This window comes from Drosophila arizonae, chromosome X (genome assembly GCF_054131065.1).
Source record: "Drosophila arizonae isolate 15081-1271.41 chromosome X, UAZ_ARI_1.0, whole genome shotgun sequence".
Classification (NCBI taxonomy): Eukaryota; Metazoa; Arthropoda; class Insecta; order Diptera; family Drosophilidae; genus Drosophila; species Drosophila arizonae.
The window spans coordinates 1,713,692-1,726,983 of NC_142927.1; the positions used below are offsets into that span (position 1 = coordinate 1,713,692).

Genomic DNA, 13,292 nt, shown 5'->3' on the forward strand with positions numbered 1-13,292 from the left:
GGGAGTGAGTGCAACGCCGTGGATAGGCGTATGAAGCAAGAGGCCCTTTTTGATTGCTATGTGATTTGTCGTACTATCTATGGCCAAGATAACAGTCTGAAAGGGCCTTTTGGCTCATATGCGGTGCCAACTCTGACGCTCAAAATCATCGATAGACAATGCGCGCATCTGGTGACTAGCTGTTCCTGAAGTGTCAAATAGTGAGTACTACTCGTAAGAAAATGTACGTTGATTTTTATTTGGCACATCAGTGACAGCATGTCACGAGTAATTGCACAACGACCACAGCCGATAACGACGGCGATCGCGATAATTGTGCTATCGATGACGGATGATGTCAAAGCTGGAGCTCTGCAAGTTAACTAAGGCAACAGTCGCAACCATAAATCAGCTGCCTATCGATAACCATTTCGATAACGATAACTACAATCATATCTATGATGAGGACGACGACTAATCTAACTTGCAACCCAACATCCTGTTATATATGTACCTAAAAGTCGATGTTAATTAATGACAATCCGAAACAAATTTGATATAATGAAATATATTTTAATAGCGATAACGATAACGATAACAAACATAAACGACGAAGATGATGGCATCTAAGCTGGAACTCGATTCTCCTCTGTCATATGCAGCCGACAACTATGGCAGTGAGGGTGGGGTTTCCCTATTGGATCGCAGCTTGGCAAATGTGTATTATCGATAACAGGAGCCAGCTCAGAGCTCACAGCGGGCACAGCCGTACTCTACGCTTTTGGGAACGAGCAATTATACAAAGCCACTCGGTTCCATAGCCGTTGAGTAGAGCTGTTCCCGTTTGCACATCACAATAAGAATTGTCTATGATTTATGTTTTGATTTTTGTTTGTTTTCTTTTTGGCAAAACAAAATGGAAAAACATTTGACTTTATTAATCATGTATGGCATTAGAGCTATTAATGGGTGTAGTTGATAAACGGGAATGATAGTTGATGGATTCATATGCCTGATATATATGTATATATGTATGCAGAGTTATATGCACATATAGATATATTTATATAAACATATCCATATGTATATATACATCTGTATACCTATATATGCGTATATATATCAGGCATACGAAAGGCAATGCCAATTTGGTTTTCTATATAATTCGATTTGTCGGATTAATACTCAAGTTTCTTGTCTTTTTGTCTTCTTAATTTCTGCTTTCTGCTTTCTGACTTGGAGTTGGAGTTGGAGTTGGTTGAGTGATCTACGTCTAGCCCATGGCATTCTTGACGCACAGCTTGTCCATTTGCTCCGAGTAGAAGCCATTGAAGTTGATGCGATGTACGAGATTCATGAAGCGATCGGCGGTATTATCTTTGGCCAGATCGTTAATTTGTTTAAGGAACGATATAAGCATGCCCGTAAATTCCAAATCAAAGCGTTTCACACGCTCTGCAAACGTATCCGTCTCATCCAGGGTGGTCTCCGCCTATATACAGAGAGACAATGATATGATATGAGAAAGTGCTATAGAAATTGATGACGATATAATCAAAAACTAAGATTACAATAATAGTAATAATAAACAAAAAATAATAATAAATTAATAAATAAATATAAAGAATAAACAAATGAATGGAATTAATATATAATTCGATTTAAGGATGAACATTTTAAGGATTGAATTGTTGAGGGACAGTGTTAGCAATATGAACAGGAACTTAAGAGATCTATATAGATATATAGAACATATAAACATTAAAAGCAAGCAATTTTAGTAAAAGATAGAATTAATTGATATAAAATAAAGATTAACTTAATATAGATGCATATACTTATAACGCCAGCGGCAGTCAAATTTACCCTTGATTTAAATAAGTTAATGAACAAACTCAAAATTCATTAAAAATAATATCATACATATATGAATCTGAATGTATCCAAAAATCGAATGATATGAAATAATAAAATTTGTAAAAATCTGTGGAGCTCCATTGGTCATTATAATGGTGTATACCTGTAGACGATCCGCCATATCTAGCTCATAGTCGGAATGATCCGTATTTTCATCGCTGCTATCACAGACCATGGACTTGAGCTCCGCATCGCGAAAGAGACGTTGCGAGCGCTTGATTTTGATTGGGGGTACACACACATACATATATATAATATTTTGTTCAGTTATGTTCAAACAGGCATGGAAAAGAGCGAGAGAGAGAGAGTGGGAGAGAAAGAGAAATAAAGGTATGCAAGGCACAAGACAAGACATTCGATTAAGCTCTAACTTGGTATATATATATGTATATATAGGAATAAGTTCTGTATAGTCGTGTTACCTGTATGAATTCGCAGAACTTGAGACAGATCTTGCATAATTTGAATATGGCACGATTCAGATGCGATGTCTCAGTTAACATGCAATTCTTAAGGCACAGATCGAGGAAGTCCTGGTGAAGACTGAGCACCATATCCACATTCTCCACTTTCTTCATCTTCTCAATAAATATGTGCCAATTGGGCTCAATGATCTCGATCATCATGTAGTATTCCAGATTCTGAACGGCGTTCATCATGCGCTGCCTCAGCGTAAAGGCCGAGCGATAGAGCTCCGCAGCTAGCGGCGAGAACTTCTTGGCTATGGAATTCTCCTTCCAAATTCTGCAATAATGGAGTGAATATGAATATATATACATGTATATACATATATCAGTTACTCACTTGCACAGCTGACGCTCTACGTGTTTGCAGTAGAAGAGTTGGCGGAAGAGCATTTGATACTTTGTTATGGCTATGTGATTGAGCACCAGAGAAACTGGCCATTTCACCTCGTAGGTGAAGGCAAAGCACTCCAAGCCGCTCAAGTCGAGGCGATCTGTCGTCTTCCAGTACTCTGAAACATAGAACAAATTAATAGGCGATGGGCAGGTTGGCTAAGCCAGTCAATGTCGTTGCAGTTGTTGCAGTTACTCACTAAAACTATGCTTAAATTGAGCCACTATTACTTACCCTCCTGCTGATTCATAATCTTGGACATTTGTGTGACCAGATCGTATGTGAGGAGCTCGCAGTGCAGGTCATCCTTATAAGGATCGCTGCGTGCAGACGAGAGCCGCAAGGTCAGACCCAACAAATTCTCCAGGGTCATGGGCAGCACTAGATCCACATTCTTGGCCAGCTCATCCTCGCAGGCATCCATGAACTGCATGGTGAAATCGCCTTGATTGAGCAACAGATAACGTTTCACTGATTGCAGATGTCCCATCAGATCGTTCTCGGTTAGCAGCACATCGAGCAACATGCGTGCCGCAAAATAATACGCATCATTGATCACAATGACGTGCCGCTCATTGGTTGGGTCAAATTCAAGATTCATTTGCTGCGTGGGCATCACGCGCTGCCCACACTGTCTGATCACATTTAAATATTTGCCCGTGCGCAATATTCTGTCGGCATGCTTCTCGAGGAACGACGGAATACATTCAGAGCAAACTGTGTAGCGCTTCTCCCAATAGTCATCCGAATAGTGCTCGGGCAGTTCATCCTTGTGGATGACTTCATTGTCCTCGACCAGAAATTCGTGTGTGCTATCAACAATGATGCCCTTCTGTATCCACAGCTGCAGCATGCGCATATACGGCTCTGCGGCCTTCCGAGCCAGCCCAATGATCAATTCCTGGGCACACTTGTCGCCCTCCAGTTGCTTGATGCGATCGCAGAGATGAGTTAGGACAGCAGCGCCATGGTAATTATTCTAAACAACGTGAGACTGACTTAATTATCTGTACATCATGTGTGAGCTTATAATGAGTTACCATATCCACTTCAGCCAGAGTTGTCCAAATCTCGCCTATGACCCAAATGGTGGGTTGCAGATAGTACAGCAGCTTGGCCACTGTCAGATCATTCTTCAAGAGCTCCATCTCGGCCTGCTGTAGCAGCATCTGCAAGAGAGGCAATTCGAATAGTTAAAACTTGCAATTCTGATGGACTAGGAGCAATCGAACTCACATAGAAGTCATGGCTAATGACGTGCAAGGCCGCATTGAGGGCATTGTTGACCTGGCCATGTCCGTCCGTCAGTGCGATGACCTTTTGAATGCCCATAAAGTATGAAGCCAATGGCAATATTTCGTTCACCATCTCGACCAGCGATTTATCCACTTGCACATGCAGACTAAACTGTGTCTCGTACTTGGCCAAGCCCTTCGCCTGCTCATCATTGGGCATTATTAGTATATATGTGCCTCGCACTCCACTCAAACAGTATAGGATTTCGGTGAGCAGAACACGCTGTTGTGCATCAAATGGCAACGCTGTCAGCTCCGGCTGCGATGTGCCATTTGGCGTGTCCACTCTATAGTAATCCCATAGCAAATGTGTGCGATATTCATCCAACAAGCCATCCCTCGGCTCACTAACATCCTTGTTGTTACCGGCGCTTTTGCTGTTGGTGCTCGGCTGAGTGCGTTCGAGTAGCGATCGGTAGCCGGTTGGCGGCAAGGTACTAAGCGCACGGCTGTTGTTGGCTGCTCCATTGTTGGTGGCAGTGCTGGTTCCAGTGATGATGCCAGTGCCGGTGACTGCGGCAATGGCGGTGCCTGGGCCAGTGCCTGCGCCGGTGACTGTTCCAGAGCTGTTGACAGTGGTAATCCCAGAGTGATGAGTGGCCTTGGGACTCTTGGCTCCCGGACTCGATTCTACATTCACAGTTCGACTGGCAGCACCTGATGCTCCGCGAGCACCAATACCAACAGCAACGCCAACTCCTGCTCCTGCTCCTGCTAAGTTTTGCGCTTTCAGTTTGTTGCTGTTGCTGCTATTGAGCAACTGATCGATGGTACCCGTCAAGGCTGAGCTGTTCGAAACAGCATTCAGCACACGTTTCTTGATCTACATACAGGGAAGAGGTAACTAATGCTAGACAAATACAGTTAGCTTTATGGCACCCACCACACTTAGATCTCCACGCTGTGCGAAGTGGTCTTTTGCATTGAGCGCATTAGGTAAGGCACGACGCGTATATGTAGTGGGTGCACTTGTTGCATTGATGGTGGACAGTGCTGGGGTATCCTCGGGCAAGCGTCGGCTAACTGGCGTTGATGTGGACAAATCCAAGGATTTCCGTACACATTTACTGCCCAGCTCCGAGTCATGCAACGGCGCTGACATTTCGGGATTTTTATTGGAGTTGAGATTCGAGTTGTTGCCTCCGCTGTATTTTGACTGCCACATTGTTTCGTCGTTTATTCGTTCCGCAAAGACCAGCAAAGCGTACATAGGATCCTTGCTAAACAAAAATAATAAAAATAAGTAAGGAGCACGCACACTAGGGGAAAAACAGTAGATGACAAGGAACTAGTTCATTTTATGTCAGTGTGTCTATACGAACCTTTCAAGTGTGTCGCTTATCTCATCGAGCACCTCTCGACAATTGGGACGCTTTGAACTGATGGACTCGAGCAGGAAGAGTAGCTCTCTATCTGAGAGGCGCTTGTCAACTGTGGCACGAAATTCCCGGAGTATCTTGTCCGGCGTATATGGCGTTCTACGCAAATAATTTCGTTACAATTTATTCAATTTATTCAAAACAATACAAACAAAAAACAAAAAAAAAACAAAAGAAATATATGAGCTGCGCATCTGTTCAGCATTCTGCACTTACTGCGATTCGGCAATTAAATTTGCCAGCACAATGCGCACTGGATCGGTTTTACTCGTCATCGCATTTGTTTTTGTAAATATATATGTATGCTAAAAACAAAAATTAACGGTTTTACTGAACAGTAATATGCTACACCACATACAAAATGAAAACAACAAAACACACAAGGCTTTTTTTTTGCTACGCGGGCTTGCCAATTGCTGAGCATTCTCCCACGGTTCGTCTCTCGTTCGCGCTCTCTTTTGGTGCTGACAGAGCTGCCAGACGGTTCAAAATTTTCACACATCTAGCGATATTTCTGTGCAAGTCGTTACGTTAATTGTACGTGTTAAATGTTCATATATTTAAATGATTGCTAATTATAGACTCTCAATAAAACATAACAATAGCAAAACAAAACAACTTAGATTCGAACAATTTTCATTGTGCGATAATTTCAATACGCATGTCTTTCTCAATTGTTAATTTTCTAGCCATATTTGGCGATTTTTGTAAACAGAGATCAGTGCACATCTCTAAGAGCACTAAATACCAAATTTGTTTTACAGTCGATTTTTTATTGTTCTTTAATGTAATCGATAATATATCAAATCACAATATCACATCTCTGACTGTCAGCACGTGCATGAGAATTTGTTTTGTGACAGATGTGAAAGAAGTTAGCTGCTTCTAAATATATTAAAATGGGTAAAACAAAATTTAATAAAAAAGCGCGGAAGAATCCGCATACGATAATTGATAATTCAACGGCTAAAAGTGTAAGTATGGTTGAAACCAACTATCACCGCAATGAATTCAACCAATATATTCGGATGCAGATTCAAATCGAAGGCGAGGATGTGGTCCAGGGCAACGAATCCATTCCCACTGGCTACGACGAGGCAAATGCTTTAGCTTTGCCCTCAAAGAAGCGGGCAACAAAAATTATAGAAAAAGAACATAAAGTTGTGAAAATTCTAACAAAGAAGCAACGGAAGAATTTACAGGCCATAGTCGACAAGAAGAAAAAGCGAGAAGGTGTAAGTAAAGTAAACTAATCCATATAATTATTTTGACGAAAATATTTCTGTGTATTTTCGGCGTAAACCTTTTATTTATTTCTCATTTATACATATGGGCAATTCTCTAGTGGCGAATGTGACATTCGTACGTTTTTGAGTTAAAAAAAAAAAAAAAAAAAAATGCCAAAACATTTTTTTCTTGATTAACTCTATAATTGGTTCTAAATCTGATTTTAGGCAAATGTTAATTTTCAAGATAATCACAAAAAACCAAGAGGCTACAAAAACGTAAGTCGCTTTTTAAATGAACAGTTCAACCTGAGATTTTAGCGAACCCTTCAGTGACAATTTATTACGAATAATTTTAAATTATTATAAATTGGCACTACAAAGTTTTTTATTTGATTCCAAAATATTGAGTAGTTTCTTTTATTTTTTTAGTTTTAATCAGCGTCGAAGGTGACGTGTCGAATGAGACATTTTTTCCACCACACTTTTTTTTTTTTTTTTTTTTTTTTTTTTTTTTTTTGTAATTTTACATGAATAATGAATAAAAGCATTAGAAATGATTTTCAATATATTAAATTTATTAATTATAATAAAACAGAGAAAATTCAAAGTATCATAATGCGCAATAGAAATGCTCAAAATACAACTTTTGCACTTATTCGGCTTTGTGTCTCAATATTTCGAGAAAATTGGTTTATATTAGTTAAATTTGATGGATTAGTTATAAAAAAAAAATATGTTAGCAGAACATTGACTTTAAATGAACATTGACTTTGAATGTTTTGGCCGCGGTTGACCTTTCTGGAGAAATGCCCATATATATACATATTAAATTGTCTTTTAATAATGGATTTAATACCAACATCCTAAACAAAATCAAATGCTACAGAAAATATGATTTCCTCGGAAGGAATAATCAAATATTGACCTTACTTCAGAGTCAATAATTTTTGCATTCTAGCAAAAAAAAATTTGGTTTTCAATTTGAGCTTTACTCGACGAAGCTTTTATCTGTCCATAAAACGGCTCCCCAGATCTGGTGTTTTCTTTTCTTTTTTTTTATCGATACCTTATGTCAGTTAGTAATGTCAGTTACTAATGTCAGCTTGGTTGTCAAATGCTCAAAACTGAAAAGACAGTCGACAGTTTTCATGAAAATACATATGCTAGCTAGAATTCGATGCTTGCATACTTTCAAGTCAGCAGAAAAAAATTTTTTTTTAAAAAGATAAATAACATATTTTCGGCATTCATAGAGCTTTAAAAAGATTATTTGCTTTGCTCAATTATTTGGTGGTATTTAACCTGCTTCAATAGTCACAAAACGATTTCGTCAAAATAATTGGACCGACTTGTGAGCTGCATTTATTCAGAAGTCACTAATTTGTAAGTTGATTTCTCCGTTATAGCGCGAGCAATTGCTGAAAGATCTGGGTGCTGTACAAATTCCGGAGACCGAACTAAATCAGTACACATCAATTAGCCAAGTCCAAACGGTGGGGCTAAAACGCCTGCACAAGATCGACGAAATACTGGACAAGAAAAAAGAGCGTCAAACTCAACAAAAAATGGAAAACAAACAGAGCAAGGGCAGCGGCCAACGTGTTAATGCGCTCAAAGGCGGCAAGCGTAAGCTGCTTGTGGAGGAGCAAGAAGAGATTGAAGCCAAGCGCATTAATCCGAATATAGTTAATGCTGAGGAATCAGAGGATAGTAGCGAGGAGGAGGATTCCGCCAATGACAATGACGAAGTAACCGAGAAGATGGAGGAAAATCAGCCTGACGAAGAAAAGTCTGTTAATGCAGAAGAATCCGAAGATGATAATGACAAAGAGGGTAACGGAGAGGAAAAAGAGGAGATGAAGGAAAATCAGGCTGATCTGCCAGCTAAAGGCGAACAACAGCCACCAGCTGCAAATAAGCAAGCTGCTCTCGCAATGCAGCTAGCTAAGCCATCACCAATGATTATTCGTAAAGCTTCTGCCGGAACACCAAAATCTGTTCACAAGACAGTCTACGTGCCAGTCAATCGCACAGCCGAGGTGCAGGCGGCTCGCCTCCGTTTGCCCATACTGGCCGAGGAACAGCAGGTGATGGAGCTGATCAATGAGAATCCCATTGTTGTAATTTCTGGTGAAACAGGGTCCGGCAAAACAACCCAAATACCGCAATTTTTGTACGAGGCCGGGTATGCCTTGAATAAAATGATTGGCATCACCGAACCACGTCGCGTGGCTGCCATATCGATGTCGAACCGTGTGGCCCACGAAATGAACTTGCCCAGCAGCGAGGTATCCTATCTAGTGCGCTTCGAGGGCAACGCGACCCCAGACACCAAAATTAAGTTTATGACGGACGGCGTCCTTCTGAAAGAGATTGAAACCGATTTTCTGCTAAGCAAATATTCCGTGATTGTGCTCGACGAGGCGCACGAGCGTACCATTAACACTGATATATTGATTGGACTATTGTCGCGCATTGTGCCCTTGCGCAAGAAACGCTCGAATGAACTAAAGCTGATCATCATGTCGGCCACGCTGCGCGTCACTGATTTCACGGCTAACGCTCACTTGTTTAAAGTGCCGCCGCCAGTGATCAAAGTGGAGGCCAGGCAGTATCCCGTGACCATTCACTTCCAGAAGCGTTGTCCCAGCGACTATGTAGAGGAAGCCTTTAAGAAAACAGTGAAAATTCACGCAAACCTGCCGGAGGGCGGCATCTTGATCTTTGTAACAGGGCAGCGCGAGGTGATGCGACTAGTGTACAAATTGCGTCAGGCCTTTCCGTACGTGGGAGAGGAAAAGAAAGTGGAAACAAAGCAGCTTAGTGAGGCCGAGCAAGAAGAAATGAGGAAATTATTTAAGGAGCGCAGAGCACGTCGTTTACTTAGAAGGAAAGGTACAGTCCGTCCATTGCCTAAGGTCAATTTGGATGATTATAAGCTGCCAGGCGAGGAATCCGAGACAAAGATGGAGAAATCCCTTTCAAATGATATATTGCCTAAGATCAATAGGCATGATTCTAAGCTGCCAGGCGATGATACCGAATTAGATGTGTATGACTCGTCATTTCTACCGTACCCGGAGAAGGGTGCTGAGGATGATGATGAGTGTGAGGATGAGGAGGAGCAACAGGACAGTGCTGATTTGACCAACCTACAAAGCACAACAACCACACAGCCCTTGTGGGTGCTGCCATTGTACTCGATGCTGCCGTCGGAAAAGCAGCAACGCATCTTCCAGCCAGCGCCTGATGGCTGCCGCTTCTGTGTGGTGGCCACCAACATAGCGGAGACGTCTCTGACCATACCGCACATCAAGTATGTTGTGGATTGTGGCAGACAGAAGACACGGCTTTACGACAAGATAACTGGAGTCAGCACATTTATAGTGACGTACACGTCGAAAGCATCCGCTGATCAGCGAGCTGGACGCGCTGGTCGCATAAGTGCTGGGCATTGCTATCGCCTCTATTCGAGTGCACTGTACAACGACGTCTTTTCGGATTTTAGCCCTCCAGATATCTTGCAAAAACCTGTTGATGATTTGATGTTGCAAATGCGCTGCATGGGCATCGATCGTATCATGAATTTTCCGTTTCCATCGCCGCCCGATCAAGCGCAGCTGAAGGCGGCCGAACAGCGTTTGCTAGTGCTGGGCGCCTTAGAGCAATCGAAAACAGATGGGTCTGAAGGGACTAATCCGCCACGTGTTACTACTCTGGGCGAAACTATCGCTTGCTTTCCACTGGCCGCACGCTTCGGCAAAATCATTGCATTATCCACTCAACTCGACCTGATGCCCTACACAGTTTGTATGGTTGCAGCTCTATCAGTGCCGGAGCTGTTCATCACACCGGATGGCGTTAAGCCGGAAGATGAACGGCACATGCCGACGATGATGAAGTGGGGACACTACAAATTTAGAAGCGGAGAATTCTATAAGCTGGGTGATCCGATGATGCTGCTGCGTACTGTGTGTGCCTATGAATATCTCGGCGTCTACGCACGAGTAAATAAGTTCTGTGCCGTCAACGGAATTCGCTTTAACGCCCTTGATGAGATCCGCAAGCTGCGTCAGCAGCTGACCAACGACATCAATCTGCTCATACCGGGTATAAAACTGTGCGTTAATCCGAAACTGCGTCCTCCATCCGACGAACAAGCCCGAGCCTTGCGTCAAGTCCTGCTTGCGGGAATGGGCGATAGAGTGGCGCGCAAAGTGCCGCTCGATGAGATTAGCGACAAGGAGGAGCGACGCCGGCTTAAATATGCCTACAACTGTGCCGATATGGAGGAGCCGGCATTTCTGCACTCTTCTTCGGTGCTGCAGGCAGCAACACCTGATTGGATCATATATCAGGAAGTTTATGAGCTAAAGCGTGACGAAGGCACCAAGATGTTCCTAAGAGGCATTACGGCCATTGAGCCGGAATGGTTGCTGACCTATGTACCGCTCCTATGCAATGTACACGAGGTGTTCGAGGATCCACCACCTCGCTATGATCAAGACAATGGTCGCATCTTCTGCTTTGCAAAGGTGACATTCAGCAAAGCAGGCTGGGAGCTGCCTCTGTGCGAGCTACGAATGCCACGCAGCGAGAAGACGTGCTGGTAGGTTGAATATATCTATATTCTAGATAGCATTAGCTATTTATCGTGATCAGACATACATTGTCTGGTTGGGTCACACCTCTTGCCATATATGGTATACGATAAATATTTATGAGAGTTCTTTCTCTCTCTCTCTCTCTCCCTTTTTGCTCTCTCACTCTCCGTTTTAGCTACTTTGGAATGTACCTACTGGACGGATTGGTTTGCCCTGCTCTGGATGCCTTTAAACCGAAGTTGAAGTCGTCGCCCTCTTCGCTCATCAAGAAGTGGTCGGATCTGAACGACAAGGTGCTGCGCTTCAAGCGTGCTTTGATAAATAAACAAATCTACTCGCGCGAATCACTCTTTGACCAATGGAAGGTCCAACCCGATTGTAAGACATATTCATACATTTCTGCCTATATTCTGAATGCAATATTAAAGATTTGCTTATCTTTCAGTCCTTTTGGATGAATATCATCAGCTTCTTTACGACGTATCTCTCAGCGAATTGACTAACATTTGGCCACCGATGGAAAAGGTTGAAGATAGCACATAAATTTCAAAAATATTCTCATATCCCGTATTCAATATAATGTCAGAATGCATCCTTGTATGCAGCTGAATGAGCTACAAATAACACAATTGTGATAATAATTATATATATAATAATATTCAGATAATTATAAAATTAATAAAAAACAATTATAATGATAATTGTAATAATAATCACATAATAATAATGATAACTGTAATAATAATAATAATAGTCATAATTATATATATAATAATATCCAAAAATTGTAATAATGATAAAAATCATTAATAATCACACAATAATAATGATAACTGTAATAATAATAATAATAATAGTCATATAATTATGTTAATAATTATATATATAATAATATTCAGATAATTATAAAATGAATAAAAAACAATTATAATGATAATTGTAATAATAATAAAAATCATAATAATCACACAATAATAATGATAATTGTAATAATAATATAGTCATATAATTATATTAATAATTATATATACAATAATATATAGATAATTGTAATAATAATATAAATCATATATAATAAACTGATATGTTAATCGCAGAACAACTATTTTAATTGGAATTTTTAATAGAATTTAAAACATTTCACTGTATATAGTAATTAGAATAATATATGCTAAATTCTTATATTATTAAAGAGAAAACTATTTAAGTTAGAATGCAAATAATGTAATACTAGTTTAATACCTTGTTATAGATTATGGAATTTGATATGTTTCTTAATAAGTGCTTTTGTCGAGAGTTCCTAACTGTGTAGCAAACCCAGACGCATTCGGCTGGATAACGGAGCTCTTCCTGAGCAATCTGATACACGCTATCATTGCTTTGGCCTATTTCCAGGAGCACAGGGAATACCATGTGATACATATACCTACTATAGTTAATCTAGTTTGTTTAGCATTCAATGACTATTATATTCATATTGAAATGCCCAATAATAAACTGAATAAGCTGTACAAAAAATAAACACGTATATATTCTTTATGCCCGCCTAAAGAAAACATTATTCAATCGTATTTTGTATAACAATTTTCAAATTTGTTTTATTTGTATTTTGAAATGGTTTATATATACTTTTGAAATATATATATATATATTATAAACATTTAAATTTGCTTTCTTTCATAAATGGAACTAAAACCCTCTAAAATTCAGGAGATAAAAATGAAAACAGTTTCGCAAAGGAATATGGACTTGAAAATATATTCTAAGGTTCGTTAGATTTACGAATGCAATATATATATTTATTAGAATTGCCTGTGTTGTACCAGTGTGTTTTCATATATCTAATAATTTTACATTTCATTTCAATATTTTTTTTGATTTAGGTTTGGCTAATTGTTTTCATTTATCTGTGAATTTGAATAACTGTACATATGCATTGGCTGAAACATTTAAACATTAAGGTTTTTATTTTTTTTTTTTATTTTTAACTTTACATGTTTTAGGTTTTGTTTCTTTTTTGTATTTGGAAAA

General features: G+C 40.1%; 2 protein-coding genes across 5 annotated transcripts; one reads left to right on the forward strand and one right to left on the reverse strand.

Moving 5' to 3' along the window:
- Positions 1-852: 852 nt before the first annotated feature.
- Positions 853-5,865, reverse strand: Grip84 (Gamma-tubulin ring protein 84). Of its 4 annotated transcripts, none has more exons than XR_016271318.1 (11): positions 5,645-5,865; positions 5,372-5,527; positions 4,933-5,269; positions 3,991-4,872; positions 3,795-3,923; positions 2,989-3,733; positions 2,701-2,872; positions 2,319-2,640; positions 2,000-2,110; positions 1,124-1,471; positions 853-991 (listed from the first exon to the last, which is right to left on the reverse strand). XR_016271318.1 is itself a non-coding variant. In XM_089475805.1 (11 exons), the coding sequence occupies exons 2-11, from the start codon at positions 5,701-5,703 to the stop codon at positions 1,253-1,255; spliced, it is 3,132 nt and encodes a 1,043-aa protein (XP_089331931.1). In that variant the 5' UTR covers positions 5,704-5,733; positions 5,810-5,828; the 3' UTR covers positions 853-1,252. The 4 variants fall into 4 exon arrangements, 3 of the variants coding, with proteins under 3 accessions (XP_089331931.1, XP_017870909.1, XP_017870910.1); XM_089475805.1 differs by having other exon boundaries at positions 853-1,471; positions 5,645-5,733; positions 5,810-5,828; XM_018015420.2 differs by having other exon boundaries at positions 853-1,471.
- A 356-nt stretch (positions 5,866-6,221) lies between these two features.
- kz (putative ATP-dependent RNA helicase kurz) lies at positions 6,222-12,907 on the forward strand. Its single transcript, XM_018015419.2, has 5 exons — positions 6,222-6,402; positions 6,463-6,663; positions 8,064-11,266; positions 11,437-11,639; positions 11,707-12,907. Exons 1-5 carry the CDS (start codon positions 6,328-6,330, stop codon positions 11,802-11,804), a joined length of 3,780 nt encoding a protein of 1,259 aa, XP_017870908.1. The 5' UTR covers positions 6,222-6,327; the 3' UTR covers positions 11,805-12,907.
- The last annotated feature ends 385 nt before the right edge of the window (positions 12,908-13,292 follow it).